The 25,509-nt window shown below is 42.3% G+C and overlaps 1 protein-coding gene across 1 annotated transcript in view; it reads right to left on the bottom strand.

Moving 5' to 3' along the window:
- Positions 1-25,302, bottom strand: part of UTP20 (UTP20 small subunit processome component) — a 59,363-nt gene extending 34,061 nt beyond the window's left edge. Inside the window, exons 1-24 of the mRNA XM_065742757.1 lie at positions 25,192-25,302; positions 24,972-25,052; positions 24,084-24,150; positions 23,757-23,889; positions 22,178-22,366; positions 20,671-20,752; positions 19,892-20,029; positions 19,309-19,464; positions 18,219-18,365; positions 17,557-17,691; positions 16,024-16,101; positions 15,158-15,339; positions 13,549-13,704; positions 12,933-13,021; positions 10,723-10,828; positions 9,385-9,535; positions 8,941-9,003; positions 8,440-8,610; positions 7,514-7,590; positions 5,216-5,295; positions 4,256-4,499; positions 3,380-3,583; positions 1,979-2,069; positions 91-176 (exon numbers count right to left, since the gene is read on the bottom strand). Coding sequence (XP_065598829.1) covers positions 91-176; positions 1,979-2,069; positions 3,380-3,583; positions 4,256-4,499; positions 5,216-5,295; positions 7,514-7,590; positions 8,440-8,610; positions 8,941-9,003; positions 9,385-9,535; positions 10,723-10,828; positions 12,933-13,021; positions 13,549-13,704; positions 15,158-15,339; positions 16,024-16,101; positions 17,557-17,691; positions 18,219-18,365; positions 19,309-19,464; positions 19,892-20,029; positions 20,671-20,752; positions 22,178-22,366; positions 23,757-23,889; positions 24,084-24,150; positions 24,972-25,052; positions 25,192-25,236 — 2,951 coding nt within the window. The 5' untranslated portion in view covers positions 25,237-25,302. The remainder of the gene's footprint in view (positions 1-90; positions 177-1,978; positions 2,070-3,379; positions 3,584-4,255; positions 4,500-5,215; positions 5,296-7,513; positions 7,591-8,439; positions 8,611-8,940; positions 9,004-9,384; positions 9,536-10,722; positions 10,829-12,932; positions 13,022-13,548; positions 13,705-15,157; positions 15,340-16,023; positions 16,102-17,556; positions 17,692-18,218; positions 18,366-19,308; positions 19,465-19,891; positions 20,030-20,670; positions 20,753-22,177; positions 22,367-23,756; positions 23,890-24,083; positions 24,151-24,971; positions 25,053-25,191) is intronic.
- Positions 25,303-25,509: the final 207 nt, after the last annotated feature.

Raw genomic sequence — 25,509 nt, 5'->3', positions numbered from 1 at the left:
AGAATTTGTAATTTCAGAGGCAATTGATTCCAAGTAAACATTCGACAGCAGGCTCATTCACTGATACTAAAATAATGCAAAGGTTTTTACCTGTATGGCAGTAGATGAGGATGCTTGTATGTCATGATGCAGTCAAGAGCTATTCTCTGCACATTCTGATCTTGATGGGACAGTAACTGCAGGTGACAAAAGAAAGGAAATGAGATCGTAACCACATCTGCAGGACTGCCTAACAAAAATAGTGAAACAACCCAAACCTTCCAAACTCAAGCATGTTTTGGATTACACTGCCAAAATAGAAGCAGAACATGTGTTGCAAGTCTAACATTGAGATGCGTAAACACAATTGTCACTCATAAAAAGCAGACACAGCTGCTGGCACTTTATACATGCTTACACCCCAGCCCCTCATCTTCATTAGCCTGGTTATAATTGTTTTTTCCAAATGATCTTTTGGGCCACCATCAGTTTGAGTTTTCAGCCTCAACTGTGCCTCTGGTGAGACCAAATGAAAAAAACAGCCTACTCAAACCAACCCAAGACACCTGCCTTTCTTTCTTTTGACAAACACAAAATCCTCATCAGAGCTGATATACAAGGCCTCACTGAAATTCATCCTCTCTAGAAGATGTATCCTCATAGCCTAGGCACTGAGAAATCAGATCATTTCCCCGGGCTGCATCCTTATCAGCTCTTCAGTCTCCTACCAAACAGCACATGCTGGAGTCATCAAAGGCCACTTTGCCACAGCGTTCTTTTGACAGATGGACACACCAGTGATAATAAATATGCTGACACACCGCTTTGACCTGTACACATCTGCTCCATGTTTTCCCAATACATAAACACATGGACCAACTGCTCCTGCACTAAATTCTGAGGGTGACTGAACCAGAGCTGATACACCTCAGAGATCCTTATGTTTGGGAACAAATGGGCCTTCCAGCTTCCACATCAAGAACCAGAAAGAACCCAGAGCAGAGAACTAATAGGTTCACACCACTTAATTTAGTTCTACAGCCCACAGACTGCACTGTCAGAGAACATGAACTGGGATCAGAGCAAAACCCAATCATCCAAACAAATCCAGAACCAACAAAATATGATAAAAATTCAAGAAATACACTCGTAAGGGCGCATCTCATTTTTAGATCTGTTTTCCTGCTTTCCTTATGTCTTGGTTGGATAGGCATTATCTAGGCTCTGCTCTTTAATTCTTGTCTGCTCCTTCTTCACTTAATGTCTGTTTATCTTCAGTTTCTATTCTACTGATAATGACAGTGAGTAATACACTATGCACAGCCAGTGTACACACACGCTAGGCAAAGGACTGCCATCATCAGCCACTAAAACCAAAGTAAAAAGAGACACACACACAAGGAGATTTGTATCTCCTCTATCTTTCTGCAGAAGTTTGTTTTTTCATAACGATGGCCACTGTTGCACTTCCCTTCTCCAAATGCTAGACAGGATGAAGATCCAGAATTTAGTGCATTCTGTATCTCAACAGTCACAATTAGAAATGCCAATAGCTGTGGGTCTACAACAATTTTGGAAGAACAGCTGGTGCAAAATGATCTGTTCTTCACACTGACCATGCCTTCTACTGATATAACACAATAACAAATGCTTTCATCTCTTCACCAGGCATTGGATTCAAAATCCTCTTCCAAATCCTGCTGTACCTCCTGCTCTCCTTACAGCCATGTTCCCACACTGCCAAAGCCCATTACTTTTTCAGTCACCAGATCCATTCACATGAACCACTCCTGCAAAACTAACCCAGTTATCTCAAAAGCAGGCCTTTGCTAAGTGGCTCACTCCAACTGAAGCCTGCTACAAAGCCTGCTCAAGTATAGCTCCTTTTCCAGCTAACATGGCTGAGTTCAGAAAACAACAGGTTTTCACAGTTGCAGGCACTGCACTCAGAAAGGAAAGTGTCTATTTATGAGCAATTATTCTAAAAGCCAGCAAGTACCTGGGTATACAGTGCATTTAACTTCTGCTCCAGATACAATGCACGAGGATTGGAGAACTTAGAGAAAACCTGTAAGTGAGCTATTAGCTGCCTGTAAAACAAAACAAAACAATTATCTTTTTTTTTTTTAACATGGCTAAAATAATCCCAGATTATCACAAACATTAGGGGAACTTTTTTTAAAGTTGATCAACAAGAAGGAAAACCCAACAGGATCCCAAGCCTACGGGTCTCCATTTCAGAGATGCAGCAGGATGCATGCTGCTCTCTCGCCTGCGCAGTTTCTCCTAGGTGTCACCTCACTGCAAAGAGAAGGCAACCTCACATGGAGCACAGGGCAGCCCTGGGTTCTCCTGCTGCACCAGCCAGAGCTGAGCCATCATGAGTGAGAGCCTCAGGACAGCAGCACAGACCTGGCAGCATGAACTGGGCCAGGGCCCAGACAAAGAGAGGTCACTCCAGAACTCATTAACATGTCTCCAGCAAATCTTTTATAGACTTGTTAGCACTACGAGGAAATAACGCTTCCACATAAGTACACTCTGAGATGGAAGGTTGTTGTTTTTTTCCACATATAATAATCTTGAACTGTCACTGTATTTTTATTGCTGCTGATTTCTAGATGTAAGCCAGAACCTGAGAACAAAGCAAAGCATCTGTAAGGAATCCAGGATAAGACATCAATATGGGTTAGATCTCAAATACTTATGGTGTTCCCACCTTTAAGGTGACATGTTGAAGTTCTCTGTGATTACAAACACCATTCTTTGCAAAAAAACCAACAAAAAATGGGCACAGTACAAATGTGAATGAAGTGCTTGTAATGGACACATAATGGATGGTATCAACGTAAAGAAACTCCACTAAAGATCATAGAGAATTCATATAGATCCACTTCCTCTAAGTATTCAGTATCATAAAACAATGACATTACAATGCCATGGAGCTTTGTACCAACAAAAGAAAACAAAGTAGAACAACCTGTGTCCACAAGAAGACAAGTGGGACCAAGATATTTAACAGGCAAATAACAGGATCCCAATATCAAAGGTACCTAAATGAACAGTCTGATTCTTCAAAGTGTTTGGTTTTAAAAGATCAAGAAAAACAGACAGAGAAGCTAAGGGAGTACAGGTACTTCAAAACGGCTTCAGAATTCTACATCACTCACAGTAATAACACCACAGCCTATCAGGTATAAGGAGATAATGATAAAAGCTTGAGCAGGTCTTTTGTACAGTAATGCACAAGCAGAATTTATGACTTTAAAATTCTAAAAATCCACTGAAAAAAGTGCAAGCAAAAGAAGAAAAATGAATATACCCACAAATAGCTTTTATCTTGGAAGGAACCACTGAATCTGCCTTTCCATGAAATCACTAGAAAACTAAAAACACATACTTAGCAGCAGCTCTTCTTGTCTTCTTTTTTGGAAGCCCTACAGTAATTGTTTCTCCCTCCTCCTTTTCTTCCTCCTCCTCCTCCTCCATATTAACATCATTAACTTCTTCACCAGATACTTCTTTTGCTGTGACTGTACCATTGGTTTTCTTTCTAAGATCCTGAGTCGGAGCCACTAATGAATCTGCTGGGTAGTACTCATTTCTGTGTTTAAGAGAAAGAAGAAAGAAAGGCATTAAGAAGCATTTTTTCAAGGTTTCAGTGCAAGAATAAATTCAAACTGCCCAGTCCAGAATTCTCATTCGTGTTGCTGTGTTATGGGATGCTGTATGGCTGAAAACTCTCAGAAGAGTGTCCTTCACCAAATACAAGCTTCTTTGCCTACAAGTTGCAGCAATGCAAGGCAGTAGCCATATATGCTAGAGAATACTGGAGGTACCTGGTGGAAAGGGGAAAAGAGAATCACTGAGTTATGAGAATTCTGTAAAGAGGCTTCATGCAGGGAAAGGGGCCTTGTTTGCTACACTGAGCAACAAACAGATTGTATGGCAGCATGAGAGAAAATGCAGGAAACTAACCTAGCACAGTACAGTTTATTTCTCCAGGAAGACAAGCAAAACACAGGCATTCTAACTACAGAAAAGGACTATTAGAAACTCTTCCCTGCCACCATATCACATCTAACCCACGTGCATCATACTCTAACAGAATCTGCATCTCAGTCAAAAAGTTATGTTAGCTGGGAACAAGCAGCCTATCAGGAATGCTTTTAGGAAACAAAGTCTATAAAGAACTAGATGTTGACTCAAAGTTCAGCAACACCAAAATCAACAGAAAGCAATGTGTCTTCCCAAACAATATGCAAAACATACTTACCTAATGAACCTCAGAAGAAGTGGGGAAAGTTCCCTCGACCTGGGCTCCACCCTGTCTGGGAACTTCTCTAATGCTTTCCACAATAGAAAGCGGAAGTTGGTGTGGTCCAGTCGCTCGCTGCAGTCTGTTCTTGTCCCCAGTTGCTCCAGGAAGAGAGTGCCCACCCCTCCTTCTGGCATCTTCTCACTTTTGGATTCATCGATGCTTTCCTTATGTTCATCCAGTTCATTCTGCAGTTCCATTTCTATACAACGGATGTTATAAAGTAAATATCTTCACGTTACTTGAGTCAGCAGAAAGAAATCTGCCCCACATTATGAAAGTAAGACTCCTGATGCCAAGCACCTGCTCAGACAGCTACATTTAACTATGACCTGAAAGGCCCACATTGCTTAGAGAGTACTCCAGGATGTATTACAGCCTTGACAGCTTAACTGAGTTCAATTCTCTTTAATAACAGAGAAGCCCACAAATGGCTGTACGATCACATCTCTACTGTGAAATCATAGATTCCATACAGTCATAGATATATCTCAAGAGTTCACAGAGTATATCTCGAGTATGCAGAGTAGAATCAAGAAAGGCATAGTGCCCGCGGGGATTCCACTCAATCTATGTAGCAGAAAGATGATGTACTTTATTATACAAGTTTCTTCACTGTTACTATCAGTCTGGAAAATAAGCCAGCCTTAAGCAGAGATGAATTTGTTGCAAGGCTTTCCACAACATGGGACTCCCCGACATGGGTGACACTTCTATTTCTTGCTATTTAGGACAAAAGGAGGCATAGTCCCTTCCCAAGCCTCTCCATTCCTGCCCTGGACACGACACTGACAGTCAAGAGCTCTGGTTCTGAATTCCTCCATTACATGTAAATTTGGGACACGTAAAAACATGGTCCCATGTCAGTCACAATCTGTTGGGTTACTATCAAAATACCATTTAGGAGCTGACACTTACCAGCATAGGCAGCAGCCCTCTCCAGATGTTCATAAAAGACCTTCCAGAATTGCTTATTCTCCATTTCCTTTGCATGAGAACTAAAGAAAACGTAAGAGCATGAAATTAGAAGAAAAAGCCATGCATCAAGGGAAGCTAACAGCTAATGCAATCAGAGGCTTTGATAATAGCTCTAATGAGTGTCCGAAGATAGGACATCTGCAAGATACAGCTGTAGCACTTCCTTGTCCTCATTCATGGATCCCAAATATCAATTATTAAAATAATCAGGTCGTATCCCATGACTTCAAATGAACTCAAATTGATTAAAAATGTTCTTGACTCTTCCACTGACTTCAGTACAGTTATATCATACAGAACCAAAGGAAGAATTAGTGTGCATCTTTAGGAGAGTAACGAGTAACCCTGTAACGAGTGGTGTCCCCCAAGGGTCAGTTTTGGGGCCCATCTTGTTTAATATCTTTATTGATGACCTAGACGAGGGAATTGAGTGTACCCTCAGTAAGTTTGCAGATGACACAAAGCTGGGAGGATGTGTCAAACTGCCTGAGGGTAGGGAGGCCCTTCAGAGGGATTTGGATAGGCTGAACAGCTGGGCTGAGCAAAATGGGATGAGGTTCAATAAGACCAAGTGCCGGGTCCTGCACTTTGGCCACAATAACCCCATGCAATGCTATAGGCTTGGGGCAGAATGGCTTGAAGAATGTAGAGAGGAAAAGGACCTGGGGGTGTTGGTTGATGCTCGGCTCAACATGAGCCGGCAGTGTGCCCAGGTGGCCAAGAAGGCCAACGGCATCCTGGCCTGTATTAGAAATAGTGTAGCCAGCAGGAGCAGGGAGGTGATCATCCCCCTGTACTCAGCTCTGGTACGGCCGCACCTCGAGTACTGTGTTCAGTTTTGGGCCCCTCACTACAAGAAGGACATTGAGGCCCTGGAGCGTGTTCAGAGAAGGGCAACAAAACTGGTGAGGGGCCTGGAGCACAAGTCTTATGAGGAGCGGCTGAGGGAGCTGGGATTGTTCAGTCTGGAGAAGAGGAGGCTCAGAGGAGACCTTATTGCACTCTACCACTTCCTGAAGGGGGGTTGTGGTGAGGAGGGGGTAGGCCTCTTCTCCCTGATAAGTAATGACAGGACGAGAGGGAATGGCCACAAGTTGCGCCAGGGAAGATTTAGATTAGACCTCAGGAAGCATTTCTTTTCTGAAAGAGTGGTCAGGCACTGGAATGGCCTGCCTAGGGAGGTGGTTGAGGCACCATCCCTAGCGCTGTTCAAGAAGCGTTTAGATGAGGTGCTAAAGGACTTAATTTAGTAGTTGGGTAGAGATAGTGATAGGAGGATGGTTGGACTAGATGATCTTATAGGTCCTTTCCAACCTTATGAACTTATGAACTTATGAGAGCTGGTTTAATATTATTTTGTTAATTCAGTAGTTTGATGGGGCAAATCCCATCCTTTGTAATCATATGACAGAGGAAAAAACACAAAAGCAAGGAGATAACATCATGCTGCAAGAAGAGATATTTACTTCAGTATTCAGCTCAGCAGACACCATGGTAAGACTTCCCTGCTCTTCAGCAGAATTGAGAGGTTTTTTTACTAAGGACAGAAAAGTCAGGAGATGGGGAAATTGAAGGCATTTTCTGTTTCTTGAGCATTTGTGAAACATTAATAAAATCTTGCTATCTTGGACTCAAACTCTGATGTTATTTAACTGTATTTGTTGCAAGTTCCTTTTAATAGTGAGAAAAAAATCAGAAATTAAGTTAAAAACTAACAGGCTCCCTATACTATAATATGGGAGATCAAATCCATTTGGAAAGATTTCACACAAAGGCTCTCATGCACACATCTCTTCAAATCAGACATTTTAACATCAGCTTTTGTTCACAGAACAATCATCAGAGAATACTCTCAGTTGGAAAGGACCCACAAGGACCATCAAGTTCAACTCCTGGCTCCACACAGGATCACTCAAAACTCAGACCGTATGTCTAAGAGTGTTGTCTAGATGCTCCCTGAACTCCATCAGATTGAGATCAGGACCACTGCCCCGGGGAGCCTGTGCCAGGGCCCAACCACACTCTTGAAAAACCTTTTCCTAATGCCCAACCTGACCCTCCCCTGAAGCAGCTCCATGCCATTTCCTTGGGCCCTGTAGCTGTCAGCAGAGAGAAGAAATTAGCATCTCCCCCTTATGAGGAGGCTGTAGACCACGAGCAGATTGCCCTCAGCCTTCAATGGAAGGAACTGTTCTGTGAAACAGGCACAGATTGCAGCATCCAGCCACATATACTCACGTTATGAGTTCAATTACAGGATCCCAGAGGGGACTAAAGTTAATATAAAGCATTCCCAGTAAATACCGAAGAGGCACCTAGAATGACATAAAACCACCTTGCTGAGAAGTTAAAAACAATAGTTAAAGACCAACCAACCTCCTCTAACCTTTCCTCTTATCAAAGAAGAAACTTTGATCTAAGAAATACTTAGAAGTACTACTTGTAACAGATCAAGTCACATACATAATTTTTTGTCTCATAGCTACTTGATGAAATTTGTAGGCCCATATCTACGTACCATGAATGTGTAAAAGACAGTTCTGCACAGCAATGCTGAATGCAGTCGGACCAACCTACAACCCCTCCTCTGAGGAACTAGCAAGTCAAGGCAATAAATAAATAAATAAAAGTACAATAGCCATAAAAATAATTGGAAAAAAATCCTCCCATCCCCCCTCCATGAACATTTTAATACTATTAAAATGTGACCCTTCCAGCATCTAGAAAGTGAGAGCTCCTTTTGCACAGCTGCACAGGAGATGTAACAGCCAGATGGAAGGCAAGAGTTTTCACCCTGCAGCAATATCCAGACGCTACGTTTGCCAATGACCAGTAGGAACCCTACCAGTGTCAAATCATGCTGAGTGTATGGCAAGGTCATAGTTTTACATTTGCTGACAATTCACTTCTCCCTGGAACGAGTAGCCCTCCTTTCCATAACACCTGATCGAACAGTCTGTGGGCCATTCATCTAGATATCACCATTGCCCAACAATACACAATAGTCTCAAGGACAAATGAGTGATCTATGATCTGAGTGAGTGAGCTATGATCTGAGATCTAATTTATTTTTTACAAATTCTTATTAAAAACTCTGTAATTCATGGAATGGAAGAATTAGAATATGGGAATGTGACAAATGTCAACTGACAAAAGCTACTTACCTCCTGCAAACATCCACTTGGTATTGCAGACAGCACTACATCACATCTCAGTTTCCTCAAATGGAGAAGTTTCTCTCTGTAATCATTCACTGTTGCTGGCATAAGCTCTGCTTGCAGCAGTATGGCAAATACTGACTGGAGTTCCCCTATGCCATCAAATTGTGACATCCCCTGTGCCTGAACAAACAAGTGACACAAGTTTTGCTGGAGTATCCTTTTCCTATTGAAAGGTATCTCAACAAAACTAAACAGATTCTGAGCTATTTTGAATCAGAAAACAAAGTCAAGAGGTTTGTTCCACTTTTCATCACTTAGGGATCAGAACTGACACATGTGAAAACATCAGAGGTCAGAGGGATAAACAGATTACTCTGGAATGTGAAGGCACAAAACCAGGGCACAGCCTTGGGCAGAAACATGCTCTGCTTCTGCAAAGCAGGAAATGGTTCACTTATAAAAATCAGATTGACTCAAAACGTTAAATGAAAGTTTTAGCCCTACCTCAATCACTGTAGAAGGTGGAGTCTCAAAATGGTTCAGAATATGGACAGTTAAGAGTCGGACCTGTGTGAAGTGGAAACGTAGGTCAGAAGCACACAGAAGAATGCAGGCTACATATACAGACACATATACAGTTACACAGAGGTTCATGTCTTGCACAGGATCGTTGATTTCATCAGGTTCCCTGCAAAGCTGAGAAACAGATGAGCTCCTCTGGTCTAGTAGGCAACTCAGAATAAATACAGCGGACTTCTGATCTGCTTTCATTTCTAGGAAAGAAGCAAGCCTCTCAGGGCTAAAAGTTAACTTCTGCAAATTCATGTCCTGTGGTAGCCTCTTAAATTTCTCCTTTCAGTCTTTCTCGTTCAAGCTAGCTTACTTAAACTGCTTTGTAAAATACAAATCATCTAGTATGTGCTAAAATAAATAAATAAGGCAGATTACCTTGGAAATACCAGTGGAGATATTAGGCAGCAACTTCTCAAACAAGTCCATTAGATTAGCTTGGGAAAGAGGCTCCTGGCAGCCACACAATGCCAGTCTTGTGTAATAGAGATCGGCCAGCAGCAACACTGATGGGTCTGAAGGGAAAGTGCTAAAACAAGAGAGTGCTTTATTATGCATACAAACAGCACTGCCAACAATGCACATATTTGAAAATAAGGCAATAGTGACAATAACAGCATTAAGGGATTTTAGGCTGGCAGAGCCAGAATTCACCGACACAATGGGACACAGCCTCAAAGACAGTACCCACAGCAGCCTCAGAGACATGAGATTCCCCCCTCTGTACTAATTGGGCCTATCAAGCTGGGGCAAGCAAGCTGGACCCACACACAGACAGCTTCTGAAAACAAATCTGCTGCTGCTGCTGCCTAGGTGCCTGGCTAGCAATCACCTGCAGTAGAAAAGAAACAATCAGGCCTAGAGGGGACATCAGTTCTACTGTCAGCAGGAATCTCGCCTGCTCACAGGGAAACCTTCTACTCAACATCCCTTGCTCCAAGAGGGATTTACACGCCCAGCACAAAGCTGGAACAAAAGCATTACACTGGCACTCCCTGCCAACACTTTCTGCTTCATCTGTTCTGTCTCCATCGTGCCCCAGACACGGGCAGCATGCCGATTTACTATCTGAGCAAAATATTTTGAAGCTCAGGCCACTGAAGACCTGGAAATGCTCTAAGCAGAGCAATTACAGGAGATGACAGGTTAAGCAGGACTTGTTGGAGAGAGATCAACAGTCTCCCTCAATCTCTCCAGCCATTCAGTTACGTCTGTTAATTTTAAGTAAAGGGTAATAAATAAAACTGAGTATACAAAAAAAGACCACAACTGAGCATACTCGCACTGTGAAGCAAACATACATGTAAATATGCAAGGACAAGGGAATCCCAACACTTGCATCAGACTGCTGAGCCTCAGGCTTCTGATGCAACTCAAAATGCACTGCTACTGTCTTTTATTATTATAATGTAAGACACTGTTACTAAGTGTAGTGCTCTAGAAAAACTAGAAGCAACATATTTAATACACTATCCTGCAGTTGGCTAAGAAAGCTTGGGCTTGCAGAGAAAACACCACTGAGCAGGTATTATACCTATACAGTTCTCTAAATAGTGCCTACAGCATTACTACCGTACATAACCACAGTACTGAAGCAACGTGCAGACTGACAACTCACAAAAAGGCATTAACGTGCTTCCATATATAAGGCAAATCAACTCCTTGCCATTTGAAGGAAAATCTCTGAGAATCACAGTGCACACAGAGCTTACTTACGTCACCAAGTTCTTGACACGCTCCACAGGCAACAAATGGAGTATTTCAGAAGACTCTGTCAAACTGAGAAGAGTACTTAGAGCTTGGCAGGCCACAAACAGGCTTCCTGGAGCAGAGAGAACAAGAACAGCCTGTATATTTACTCAGGTCTCAACAACTTGTGCTTGCATGGCGATTGCCCTTCTTGAAATAGCTTGAGTCACAGAAATAGAGTAACACATACGTCTCAAAACTCATATGTGTGTTTTATAACACTTAGAACCCTTAAGGGAAATGTTTCTTTGGCTAACAAAGTAAATTACTACCCTGGCAAGCCACTATTGAAAGCCACGAACAGCTCCCATTTCACATCTCCCTCCATCACACCCTTCTATATATGGAGATGAGATTTGGAGCTAAGCAAGCACTGTCACAGGGGCCTTGGGGTTTTATGCTACGGATGGCTGTATTGGTCTTCTATGGCAAAGTCTGGGTGCTGAGGAGGCTGCAGGGAGGGCTCTGTGACAAGAGCTAGCTCCGGCTGCTCCAGCAGGGCCCCACTGGAGATTTAAGGAAGGGGAAAACTGCTCTGCAACAGCTGCCAGGAGAGAGAACTGAGTAATCAGATACAGTCCTGCAGGCACCGTGGTCAGTACAAAAGGAGCACAGGAGGTGCTCCAGGCCCTATATGAGATCTTCAAAGCTGTCCCATATACTTAAAGGCTCAATTCCTGTCACTAAGTGGATGCTGGGTTTATTGAATATTGTTACAGCAACAGCATGCCTTTCATAAACCTCCAGCCTCCTCCAGGGACAGCTTCCCAACAGTATGGGTCATTCAAAGCCTATCCAGGTGAGAACAGAAGGCAATCCCATTCCCTGCCAGCCTTAAGTTGGCAAGCAGCTTGTTTAAAAAATAATCACTTTCTTTGTCTCTTCCTGAGCTTTATCCCAGCTTCCAAACCTGCTTTTCTGCACTCCCAAGCAACTGTAGAAAACCACCTAGCTCTGAGACATGCACAGTGCCTCAGGCTAGAGGCCAGGCAGATCCAGCGGAAGCACAGGGCAGGGTGCACCCTGCACAGGCAATGAGAGGAGACTGGAGTTGAAGGTAAAGGAGTTACAGAGGCCATTGAGCTTAAGAGAATGCAAAGATGGACCTAGTGCCCTAGAATACCAGTTTGGAGTAAGAAAGTGTAGCACAGGGCAACAGAATGAAGAAACATAGGACTGACACTTCATTTGTTATCTTTTCTTCAGCAGTGAAGGAGGAAATGGCAACATGGCCTCTTCTGGGGCACTCACACAACTGGTGCAGAGCTGCTACTGCTGTCACCAAGAATGAGAAAAAAAAAGTCTGGGTACTCTCTTTCTAGAGTAATTACCAGTCACATAGTCATGAAAGCATGCAAAACCTACAAAGAGGATGGATGGAAGAGCTAAATTAAAAAGGACCATGCTCAACAAACACCAGAAATGAAAAAGCAGCAGAACCAGTTGGCAGATATAGGATATAGTCAGCAACGTAATAAAGAGATTATTAAGAAGAAAGGCCAAACGTTAGGCAAGCCCTTTCAACCCACAGGAGGAAAAACACTGAACCTGGGGCAACCCAATACTTGCTCATACTTTGTCACAAAGCCAAATGCTTGAAATCTCTTCGAGTAACAACAGCACTGCACCACACAAACTAAGCAAAAAGACTATTTTTTTCTAGACAGTGATAGATGACAACCAGTGGGGTCCCTGCAGCCACCCATGCCTGGAGTGAGGATGCATCATTTTATTATTGGTGTTGGCATATATGTCAGAGATGGTAAGGTCCCAAAATTTGAGCTACAGGTTTAAAATAGTCTAATTGGAGCTTTTCAGTCAATAGTCTCTCCTTCACTTGACTGCTTCAGCCTGGATCTGGTTTGGAAGGATTTCCTTCCTCTTTTTATATGACTCTTTTCCTTCTCTATTTTCTTGATCAAGCCTCAGTTTGAACAGTCTGCCCTCCACTTTGTGGAACATCTGCCACTCCATTATGACTATCAATAACAATAGCAGAATTGTTTCCTGGACGGTGTTTCCCTCAAGCTTTGCTTTTCTAGTTTTCCTGCTGAGTACATCTGGATACAACACCACTGCCATTCATTTTCATGTTTTGAGCCATCAGCAAAACTATTTTTTTTCTCCCTCTTATGTCTCAACAGAAAGCAAACGGACAGGAAGTAACAGTAACCGACCTTTCCAGAGGCTTCCTTTGTCAATGGCTGTGCATAGAGAATCTATAAAACTTGTCACACGGGACAGGATCATTTCTTTGTTCATTGGTCTGTTCAAAATAAATGGGAAGCCTTTTATCTCTGTGTTAACACTCACACCTAGACATGTACAAATACTTCCTTTTGCATCTATCTCAAATTACAGAGAGATTATCTGAAGTATCAAATCAATAGCAAACCATACTTGCTATTTCTGAGTCACAAAGCTGCAGAAGAGCAGCCTCTTTCCAATTGCTTCTGTCATACCAGAATATAATAATCATTGAAAACACTGCTGTCTAGAAAGGATGGTACTTAACAAACAAAAACAGAAATGTGTCAGGAACAACTCCATATGCTAGCATACTAAATTTAAAGGAGCAGATAATTAAAAAAACAGACACTCTTGACTTCACCACTGACCCAATATTTCTGCACAGCTTTCTTTTTTTTTTTCCCTCCACATTTTCACCCCAGTTTCCCCAAACTAGGGTTAACAACCCTTGAGCTTACCATAGTAAAGCCATTTTTGATAAAGATGTGAAGTAGATAGTACTGCAGAAATACACAGCAATAGCACCTTAAGAGTATCCCTTACCTAAGATGTGGCAGTACAACCAAAGCAACCCAAGGCTGTGAAAGGTCAGCAATGTCTTCATTCTCAGGCAACTGGATTAGAGACAGCACATGATCAAGCACTGGGACTTCTACCTTTCCTCCTTGTCTTTTACTCGTTTGCTGTCTTGTATTAGAGCTAGAAATAAAATCAAAACTTCTTAGCAATCCATGAAACCCCCTGCACATCAGAGATTGTTTCTTTTCCTCCCATGATATAAACAACCCATGTTTCCCACACAATAAATATCACGTCTTTATTACAAATTTTAAAAGCCTTTCTAGGAGGAGAGAGTCCAGTTCTCAGTTGGACATCCTTACAACTAAGGGTGAGAAGCACCTGGGAGTATAACTCTGGGATTCAGAGTGATTCTTACTTACAACAACCCAGACACTAGCAAAGACTAATAGATGACAGAAAATAACCTGCTAACTAAGAGTTTGGTGACTTATAAGGAATCCCCATTTGAGCCCAGATTCAAAGCCCTATCTTCAGGCACAAAGAGCTGACACCATACTGGAACACATAAATAGGAGTACTTCACACCTCATGGAAAGCTTCCTTTCCATTCCACTCAGCACTTGCAAGACCATAGCTGGAAAGCTCCGTGAGCTTCACCCTTCAAGAAAGCAAGCAGCTAACAACACATATAACAACACAAAAATGATTAGAGGTTTTAAGAAATAAAATAAAGATAAACCCCAAGGACTTGGGACTGCTGGCCCACAGAAATGATTTCTGATGTTTCTGATGATCAAAGTCTGTTTTTTGTGAAAGCTGGACACAAAGAAGATAATCTGTTTTCTGTGTTCCATGCAGATAAGATAAGCAGCAATGGATTTAATCTGCAGCAAAGGAAGTTTAGTTCAGACACTGACATTGCAGGAGCAACATCCTTCCAGCTATTTATTCAATTTCACTGAAAATCCAGAAAAACCCACAGAAAAATATAAAAAGACAAAAATAGAATTTTTTGTTTTTTAATTTTCTTAATTTTTGACTCTCAGCCTTCTGTTCCCTAAACCTGATACCTTCACTCAGTAAAAACAAAAGGAAACCCACAGAATGAATTACTTTTAGGAAAGACAAAATCTTACATAAAAGTCAGTATCAGTCACCACTCTCAGCAGGATAAAGTTTTGAGCTAGAGTGATCATTAATGGTCATTGTAAGACTAACAGTGGTCATTCTGTGCTTGACTGCTGTCACTCAAATCTTTCCAAAGAGGTTCCAGTGGGAAAGCAAACACCTGGCTGTAGCCAACTTAGCTCTGCAACCAGAAGCAGCCAAGCTGTGCCAGCACACCGCTCTATCTCGATTCATTATATGTACTATGGAACTCAGCTGTGCTCTGTGGTAAGACTACAGGCACAGCTTCCAGCAAGCACCTGGACACACATAAGCACACATGGAAGAAAGATGAGGCACAGACAGGAGGTTAGTCCTGATGAGTGATATCATTTCCAGTGCAGTTATCTCTCCTCAAATCACCTCAGAAAGGAAAATAGGATCCCACTGTATCACCTTGCAGGCTTTCAGATCTGCAGCTGTGCAGACACATGCAGTGTTTGCTAAACCTGAGAAGTCTCACCTGATGGATGATGATTCAGTGAAAACAAGAGGATACTTTTCAAATGCCATTGAACCAATGGTAGGAGGCTCTGCTTTCACCAGAATGAGTTTAGCCAGAATTGCTGTTGCCTGATCCTTTTGAAGTGCATCTGTGCCAGAGAAGCAATGCTCAATGTACTTCAGAAAGCATGGAAGAAAATGCTAAAGGGGAAAAAACAAAAAATCAAGCTTTAGTAATGTTTCCATAACTGTCATCAAGACCACAAGAGCACGTAATACCAGCTAGAGAGGAAGCCAAGCACAAATGAGCAACCAAAGCACCAGACTTCTCATCAGTTCTGGTGCTCCAAGTCATCAGCACATAGACATCCTGATACCTGAGACAGGACAACAGTTTGATGTAAAAACTCACACTGCTCCCAGGAATCTTGTCAGGATCTTCCTGATGCTCAACTGTCCTTTCGTATCTCATTCCCTTTAATTTGTTTCACTCCTCCCAGATCACCATTTCCAGACCCTGTTCATCAGATATCCCTTATTCATCATTTCCACTAATTTTCCCCTCATCCTATCTAAAACAATTCCACATCTTTACTTTTCAACACATAACATAAGCTTCTCCCTGTGGACATGGGTAGCCTCTTCAACCCCGAGCAGCAAGTTCTAACACAATGGCATAAGTAAAACCTCTTTCATTCTTACCAGATCATGACAAAAGTTTATTTAAACATCACATCAATACAGATAAGTGACTCATCATACAAGACAAATAAACATACTATGAATTTTCCAGTTGTAAAAGGATTTTCCAGTCCAGGTGTCCTCATGACTTACACTTCTTTTGGCAACAAAAAATAAACAAAATGCACAAGAGCTTCCACTTACCCTCTCAAATTGCTTCATTGTGAACATTGCTTCAGAGAAGTCCAAAAGCAAGCGCAATTCAATTCCACTTCCAAATACCTGCAAGATGCAAATGAAAAATTGGCAGGAATACATTAAGAAGAGACATCCTATACTTAAGTTTCCATATCCATAGGATATTTTTTTCTGGATTATCAATCAACCACGCTCTAAACTCTGAGACACCCTGCCTGGCTCTCTGTTCACAGCTAGCAGTTTTTAAGGCAGCCACACACAGCAATACCATTTCCAGTGGTAGCTCAGGTATAGAAGCAGCAGAACCCCTGTAATAATCCCTGTGAAGTCCAAGCTGCCACTTTGCAAAGAGAGCTCATCCATCTCTTTAAAGTGGTGTGGAAAATGTAAGCTGAAAGGTCTCTGACTGCAGCATAGACACACTACAACCATTAGAAAGAAGCTCAGGTTCAAAAGGTCTTTTAAGTCAGCATTCTTGCTGCATACATCCTGGTACACGACTCCAACATAGCTGGATGCAGAAAGTTTTCCACTTCAAGGTGGGGAGTCAACCTATACGCTTCTGAAGGAAAAAAGATGGAAACCATCCCTGTTTGCACATGGAATCAGTGCTTTTCAATGCTGAGATGTGCAACACAGAAACACGCATGCACAATTCCTTTCCCAGACCCTTCAGATTACAACAGCTTTAAGCCTCCTTCAGATGAACAGAAGCCTGCACAAATTAAACGTTTCAAGATCACCTCTCTTGAACAAAACTGGACTCTTGCCACACAGGCAGGACCAACCTCTTTCAGCAAAAGCCAACGCTGAAGTCCACATGATCTTCTCTAAACAATTGCAACAGCCCTATTTTCCAATTGCAAATCACACGACATCTTTATTTTCCATAATATTTTTGCATACATAATACAACTATGGCTTACAATGTAGATTGCAAAATTATCATGTACTTTAACAGGACAACTGATGAACAGCACTTTGAAGCAGCATCTCCAACAAACCTGCTACATTGTGCTTTATATGAGTGTATACAACTGATCCTGTTAATGCTTCAGGTTCAGTGGTTATACTAAAATTTGCCTACCCTGTACTTTCTAAATAAAACTTGCCTGAACCTTGCTCATAAGCCTAACCTGTGGTGCTTGTCAGCTTAGTGAAAAGTATACTTTTTCAATCAAGTCCAACTCACTGATTTGCTTCATAATCTAGGATAGAACAGGATCCCTCTCTGTTCCCTCGCTTTAATACAAGGTGTTAGTTTTTGAAACAGGATCCGTTTTTCCCTGCAAGTGTGTCTGCCACAGTGGCATTGTTATAACACTCTGACAGCCTGTGCAAGACTCTTAAGGAGTCCTAAGAACCTAGTGGACATTATTTTAGGCACTGGGCAGTTTCTCACTTTTCAGTGCATAAAAAAAAACAAAACTAAAGAGAACGCTGTAGTCTGTTGCCCAACTTGAAATGAGAGTATCCTGAAATGAGGCTGCTGTAGGGAACCTGGACTCTGGTATTTCTCTGGTAATAAGTCTTTGTTACCTTTTCAATAGCTTCCCTGGTCAAAGAGTCAGGCAAGAGAACACTCTCGGCCAGCAGTAATGAAGAAATGGTGTTCAGCAGGGTCTTGCAGCAAGATGACAAGAGATCTGGTGTCTGTAACATTTTCATTAAAACCTGAAATGAAAGAGAGATAACTGGTACCCATGTAATAAGACAGGGACTGTCTGGCCTGAATGACCTCCTGAAGCAGGAGGGTAATAGTGACCTCTAAGCTTCAGCCCACAAAAATGAATCCTAACAAGCCCTGTCTAAGTTTGAAGGCATGAAATCTATAGCTGAATTCACAAGGACAAATGCATGTGAATCTGGTGGAACATATCTACCACAGGCATCAGGCTGGGGGCACCTAGCTCTCCTTCACAGTAGCAGGAATTACAGTACAGCGTGGTCTCTAGTAGCAACATCTCACATCCCCCCCTGCTTATTTAAAGGAAGATTACACCATCATTTCATGACAGAAGAAAATTTTCACGGAACTGGAAAGGTAGCAATATTCCCCATAAATCAGTCTGTTCACTTAACACATATCTTAAGCCTGTTACTGCAGCATGAATGTTTCAGAGTGCTTCAGCTGATCATATTTCTTCCAGGTTCAACTGATCCTTCTCTGGCAGGCATGGTGAAGAGATGGTCTGACTTACCTGACAGACTTCTTCTGGCTGTGAGATTTTGGATCCATTTGCATGTTTCGCTAGGATCAGATATGCTTGCAGAACCCTTTCCATCTGCTCTGAAGCCATACAGCAGTTGGCCTTAGTTATTTTGCTCTGCAAGTTTAAGAGTGACTCCTGTTCAAAGAAGAAAGAAAAACAAAATGCTTCAGAAAAAAAGATCAGACCCTGTTTCATTTACTTTTCCATTTGAAGCTATGGGTAGTTAAAAGTCCAAGTACCACACAGATAGGATTATTTATCAGTGCTGGAAGGACTGCCCTGCATGGAACACATACAAACTACATTAGGTTTGCACGTGTACCAGTTCTTCCAGTTTCCCATTTTGCCCTTCTGAGGAGCAAAGCTGACAGCATATGCTGTAATTTACAAAAGGTTTCAAACCCTCTTAGAAAATCCCAGTCCCTAGGATTGAAACATCTGATCAGGTAAGTAAAACCCACTTGCTATACCCTTTGCTTATCCATTCTACATCATCCTGACTCAGCATGGCCTACGGCACTCAGCTCTCCTCCCTCAGACCTCAGAGTGTAACCACCATGGTGCAACACAGCAATGTACAATTGGAAAACACACGCTCCGACTTGCAGCACTTGGCTCTGAGGGTTAAACTTGGCTTTCCAAGTACAGCCTAAGTCTTTGACGTAAAGACAACTGGAGGGAAAGAAGCTTCCAATTCACCATTACAAAGCTTTTTTGGAACCACCAGTAGATCTGATTCAGAAGAACACAAGGAAAGCCCAGCAAGGGGCCTGTAATATCCATCTCTGCCAAGGCAGATCCTACAAACACTCCTTACCCAGACATGGGACTGAGCTTTCAGTCTCATTCACAATGGTTTCCTTCCTACTCACAGGGCAGCACAGCCACCTGGGTCACAGAAGACTTGCAAAAAATGGATGGAATTTTTTCCCATACATACGACACTCAAGTTAATGTTCCCAAAGGAGAGAAAACCCAGTTCTGGTCAAACAGGACACGAACAGTTTTCTTGGTAAGTACACACAGCTTTTCTTCAGTCTCTCACAAAGGAGGAAAAAAAATAAAGAAATAAGCATACCTCCAGGCACTTGAAAACAATGTCAAAATGCTCCCTATGTATATGCACTGCAGCTGTTCTGATCATCTGCTCAAAGGCTTCTCCAACTGTTATCCATGGTAGTTCAGTTTCCTCTTCAGTAACAGGTCCCAGCTTTACCAGAATTAATTTTAGAGCCTTTACAGGAAAAGAGCATATCTCAACATATCAGAAAATAAATCTAATAAATAAAAAAACAGAACTAAATCCAAAAATCAGCTAGTGCAAGATACTATTATATTCCAGTGATCTCAATTCTCTCTAGAATGATTAGTGGGGAAAAAAAATAGGCTATCACTTAAAACCTAAATTGTTTTTAGATTCACCTGAAGTGTGTAAAACATGCAGTGTTATCAAGCAGTATTGTTTTAACATACAGCTGTATCATATAGGAATGCTTCAAAAACATCTCAGAAAAAGATCTTCAGAAAGTGTGTTTTGGATCCTGTTAAATAATGAACAAAGTGACTAAGGATTCAGAGAAAGGAACAAGGTTACTCCTTGGTTTCACCGAGTGCTTCACTGCAGCACCATTAAACCAACTTTCTTTTCTTCTTGTCTTTACCGTCTCTGTGCAAGAGTGGAACATGTTTCGAACACCCTTGCACATCTCAAAAAGCAGCCGTCCCACACCTTCCACCTTCTTGGGGTGCTCCCCCAGGTCAAGGAACATTAAGTTGAAGAGGGCATTTTTATCAGAAACCTACAAAACACAAGGAGAGAAACAAAATAATCATCTTCTGTTGAGCTATGAGATGGACAGAGGCAATTCAATGGCTCCATTGCACCACAATGCACTTCTAAGTCCTTTCTCACCTGTTCAACCTCATCATTTCTGCAACCACCAAGGTTGTGGTGAGGCCACTGCAGCTGAAATATGTCCTTTTGGCTATTCTTACTATTTTAGAGTTAACAATGTGCATACCACCACTAAATTGGTCCTAACTGAAATACAAAGGTCAGTGTTCTGGTGCGTGGAAGGAGACATGCATCAACTGAAAGCAGAATCCAGTCATCCAAAACTACAGTGACACCTAAGAATACTGCAAGGATTTCTGCTCTTAGATTTTTAAACCCTTTGTCCCTAAGGACCCGAAGTTCAGCAACTCCTGAAAACAACTAAACAAATGCTCACAAACACTTGGTTTAACTGCTCTTAAAACAGTGTTATGGCCTCTATTTGCCACTGCTGATATGAAGTGCATGACATAGCTAGCAAAACACTCACTGAAAATCACAACTCAGGATATGCAGAATGTCAGTTTAGACCTTCCTTTTTACAAAACTGATTACATATTGAAGCCATGAAAAAGGAGTGTGTCAAGGTACAAACGCCTCACTTACCTTTCTCATTAAAAAGACAAAACTTTCAGCAGCAAAGTTTCTGATGTGAAGCTTGTGATGAGCCAGCAGGGTGCTGTAGAGGCTAAAAAGAAACACAGCAACAAGCTGTCTTAAAGGCTGTGCAAGAACTGCCACCAACTGGCTTTAAAAATTATGTTTTCATTTTACATTGCCACGTTTTATAAGCACCAGGAATTCAACCACTGAGGAACTGCAGATATTCTCCTTAATTCCATTCTGTCTCACTCCCCCTATGTGAAGACCAAATAATAACACCAGGCAACTTAAGCTGCAGCCTGAATACCTGTAACAATTCTGGATCCACAGAGATCTAAATGCAGCATCAAGGTTTTCAAGAGCTACACTCAGCAGCACTTAGTGAAACCAAAATTTACTTGATGTGCCACATTTGTATTTCAGATGAGCCAACAAGCTCTCCTGTGCATGTAGATTTTCCAAAAACACAACTGAGAAGAGTGACAAGTGTTTGCAGTTCTTTGGTAAATACCAGTGACAGTTGCAAGTGGCTCAGCACATGTTAAGAGTAGAGAGTGGTGCCTCACATTCACAGAGAAGCAGATGTTTTTGCAATATGCCTGACAGCTTTTGCTGGGTTGGGGAGGAAATCTGTAACCCATCTTTTGCTCCATCTGTTCTGAACTGAAACTAGTAGGAAGCAGCATGGACCCACTGGCTAGGACATGAAGAGAGCTGCTACCACTGCAGCCCAAGAGTGAGCAAGCAGCCACCATGGATCAGAATACAGTCCATCCAGCACAGCAGCAGCCAGGAGCAGATGCCTGGGTAAAATTTAAAGAGGGCAAGCACATACAAAAACAGCCTTCCACCACCTGCATCTCAGGGACTTCTCAAGACAGAATTGGTTCTTGTGCATTTGGAAATTCCCTCAGATTTTGCCAATTTCCCTCTGAGCTCACGCCCAACTTCTACATGCCTAGAATCCTGTGGCAAGAAGCTTCACAGCATACAGCACAGCCTGCCTGCTCTCTCACTAAACAGACAAGAAGAACATAAAGGGCAAAACGCTGCAACAGAAGCAATAAAAGACTCAAAAGAATTCATTTCATGTTGTATGTCTAAGTGCCTGAAACTGGAAATGATGGAAACAATGTATTTGACAGGTACTCAAGAGACCTGTGTTGAATTTAGACTTCTCTAAGCTGCCAGTGCCCTTCTGAGCTTTGTTTAACCAGCCAAGGTAGCTGCTTCCTCTCCTATGACCACCTGCATCCAACACACCAGGAGAAAAGAAGAATGAATGCTGAAAACAGATTAATGCACACTCCTCCTCCTAAACAGTGCCCCCTGTAAGTCAGGAGGATCTCAAAGGAGCTGCATATGATAGCAAGGCTCAGCTTGTCCTAGAAAGCAAAGAAATCATGCTAAGAAGTATTCTAATGCACTAAACCATACATCTGTATGACACTTGCATTTCTATAGCATTTATTAAATGCCAATCAAGACAGAAATCGAAAACAGCTTTTACCTATATATGTTGCTTATGTCCTTCACCATCAATCTCCACAAGTACTTGTAGAGATAGGAAAGAGAGGTGAAAGCCCATTCCAGCAGCTCTGTGTCCTGTGTATCCAGCAACTTGGTGATGGCCACAAAGAAGTCATGGAAGTGAGGATAGAAATCAGTCTGCAGATCTCGAGCCAGTTGCACCACTAGACTGTATTGCAGATAATATATCAGTGTTAGTATGTTGTTTTAAAAAAAACAAACACAAAGCAGTAAAAAGATAGCCAAGCACTGCTTGCAGTTAAGCACAGTATCTTTGGGAACACAGACAGCATTACTCTTGCTTTTTACCTTTACTAAATCACCTCTAAGCAGCTGTGGATGACAATGGTTTTAAAATAATACAAACAGCTAACATTAAATAATAAGAAAAATGGACCAACCAAACATTAAGTGATCAACATCAACCAAAGCACATTAATTTTCTTTCAGACACTCAGTTAGTACTCCTTGTTAGGTTTTTTTTTTTTGTTTGTTTGTTTTTTGTTTTTGTTTTTTTGAAGACCTAGGATAATGTACTACCAGGGAAACGTGACCACTTTGGGTATCTCATTGTTTTACATATTCTTCACGTACAAAAAAGAACGCTCAGAGCAAGACTTGGGATTATTTGCAATAACATCAGGCTTTTTAATACATTCAGAAGGGGACCAGCCACTAGCAGCATTTCTCAGGGGGAATGAACACTGGCACATCTTTATTAATGATCCGGATGAAGGGATTGAGTGCATCCTCACTAAGTTTGAAGATGACACCAAGCTGGGAAAAAGTGAGGGTAGGAAGGTCTTACAGAGGGACTGGGATAGGCTGGATCAATGGGCTGAGTCCAATTGTATGAGGATCAAGAAGACCAAGTGCTAGTACCTGCACTTCAGTCACAACCCTAGTCAGTGCTACAAGCCTGGGGAAAGTTGTTTGGCAGAAAGGGGTCTGGAGGTGCCAGTTGACTGAATGTGAACCATTGGCATTGTGGCTTTTGTCAGCAATAGTGCAGCCAGCAGGAGCAGGGAGGTGATCATCCCTCTGTACTTGGCTCTGGTGAGGCCATACCATGAGTATTGTGTTCAGTTTTGGTCCCCTCACTACAAGAAAGACATGGAGGACATGGAGTACGTCCAGAGAAGGGCAATGGAGCTGCAAGAGGATTGGAGCACAAATCTGACATGGAGTGGCCAAGGGAACTGAAATTGTTCAAAGCAGGAAAGTCTCAGAGGAGACTCTATTGCTCTCTTCTATGCCCCAAAAGGAGGTGACAGCAAGGTGGGGTTGATCTTCTGGGTAACAGTGATAGGACAAGAGATTATGGCTTTAATTTGTACCAGGGGAGGTTCAGGTTAAATATTAAGAAAAATTTATTCTCCAGAGTGGTCAAGTACTCAACAGCTGTCCATGGAGATGGTGGAGACACTGTCCCTGGAGGCATTCATGAATGTGGCATTGAGGTAAGTGGGCACAATGGTGATGGCCTGATGGTTGGACTAGATGATCTTAAAGTTCTTTCTCAACCTGAATGATTCTACAGTTGATCACCATATACTTACTCTAACAGTGGTTGATAAGCAAGACTGCTTTTGACTTGCAAATGTGTCTTCAAGCTCTGAACAATGGTATTCTGGTAATATACCAGCTGGTTGAAGGATTGGCATTTTTTGGCCACTTCTTTGTAGAATTGCACTGTTCAAAGCACGAAAGAGAAATCATGAAAGCCATAGTTCAATGAACATACAGGATGTTAAAAATAACATCTCTCCAAAGCCCAATCCAAAACCAAATCTACAGAAACTTTCTCAGTTTGCTCTGGATGCAGAAGAAACGTATTTTAACAGTCTAGAACAGGCACAAAATACCAACAAATAAAAATGAGGTACCAAAATGCTGAGTGAGGTTCAGCTCCCTCCATTTCTGTAGTCCTTCAAAGAAGTAGGTTTCAACCTCCTGTCAAAATAAAGACAAAATAACAGCTCACCAACTCTACAGGATGTAGCCTGTAAAGACGACAGGTTCCAGCAAAAAGAACTACCAAGTGCTTCAAACACTTCAAGAATATTTTAAGAAATCTTGATAAAGTCCTTCATCAAGGTGCTATGGGATTTGTCTGAAAATAAGACTTGCATTTCTACACTCAAAAAACATTTTAAAATACCTTCTGGTGACAAAACTTATTTACATGACTGCTTTTTAGACCTCTATTGACTGGGCTTGATAATCTAAAATGCTGAACTATGGCTATCCAGTATGAAAAAAAAATGCTTTGGGATTTGTTTTGACATCCTCACAGCTATTTGTTAGGAAGCTTAGGAAAACAATCCAGCAGGCAAGGAGGCAATAAGCTGCAAAGCAATGTATTCACACTGGTGATCTGCAAGACACACGGATGATGTTTATTTATGACCCATAAAGAGTTGGAAAGCATCTTTAAATGAAATCAAGTCCAACTCCCCAGCAAGTATTGCAACTACTCAGCATCCTTAAGTCTTTGCAGGACAGGACCTAAGAGTGCTGACTGTCACCCACAGGCACATTCATTACGTGGGAACCATCAGGGTAACACTGCTAATGGGTCTCAATGGCAATACTGAGAAGTATTTCCAAAAGAAGGAAAAAAACAAAACAGTCAATGAGACTTTAGGAAGCTCACGGAAGAGCTGCGTTTTCTAATTGCTCCCAAAAGAAAACTTTAAGTGAATCTCTCAGGGAGCATGCCTACTTGTGGAGCGATTTGCGGTCCTCTAGCAGAAAAGGACTGCTCTTCTCACCTCAGCGCTGCTTCCACTTCTGTCAATGCGATGAATAATATCGATGTTAATATTACTCAAGCGTTCCGAGAAGGTAAGAAACTGTAAAACAAAGGGACAAGTATGTTCGTGCTGTTTGCCTGCGAGGCCAGCAGCCGCACCTCCCCTGCAGCACAGGAGCAGAGCCCTGCAGAGCCCTCCGTCCCTCCCACCACCGCTCCATGCAGACTAAGGCGCTCACCCGGTGCGTGTTCCCCGACTTGTGGGCCGAGGATTTGCCCTTCATGGCGGCAAGCCGAGCCCCGCAGCGCGGACCACACGTGCGATGCTAAGCTCTGGGAGCCGCCATGCCGGCTGGGGCTGCCGGGAGGAGGAGGCGGGGCTGCCGGCGGAAGGGGCGGCTGCCGGGGCTGCGGATGGGAGGGCTGTGTGGGGTAAGGCGGGAGCTGCTCTTCTAGCGTGACCCTGGATGTCTCCAGGGATGGGGCGTGTGCCTGGCCTGTGCCAGTGCTTCACTGCCCTCTGAGTGAAAGGTTTCCTCCTAATAGCTAATCTAAAT

The sequence above is a fragment of the Cyrtonyx montezumae genome, unplaced genomic scaffold (genome assembly GCF_038088225.1).
Source record: "Cyrtonyx montezumae isolate F1298 unplaced genomic scaffold, pur_monq_1.0 scaffold_3, whole genome shotgun sequence".
Classification (NCBI taxonomy): Eukaryota; Metazoa; Chordata; class Aves; order Galliformes; family Odontophoridae; genus Cyrtonyx; species Cyrtonyx montezumae.
The sequence above is the reverse complement of the archived record's forward strand: the minus strand, read 5'-3'. Positions and strand labels throughout refer to the sequence as shown.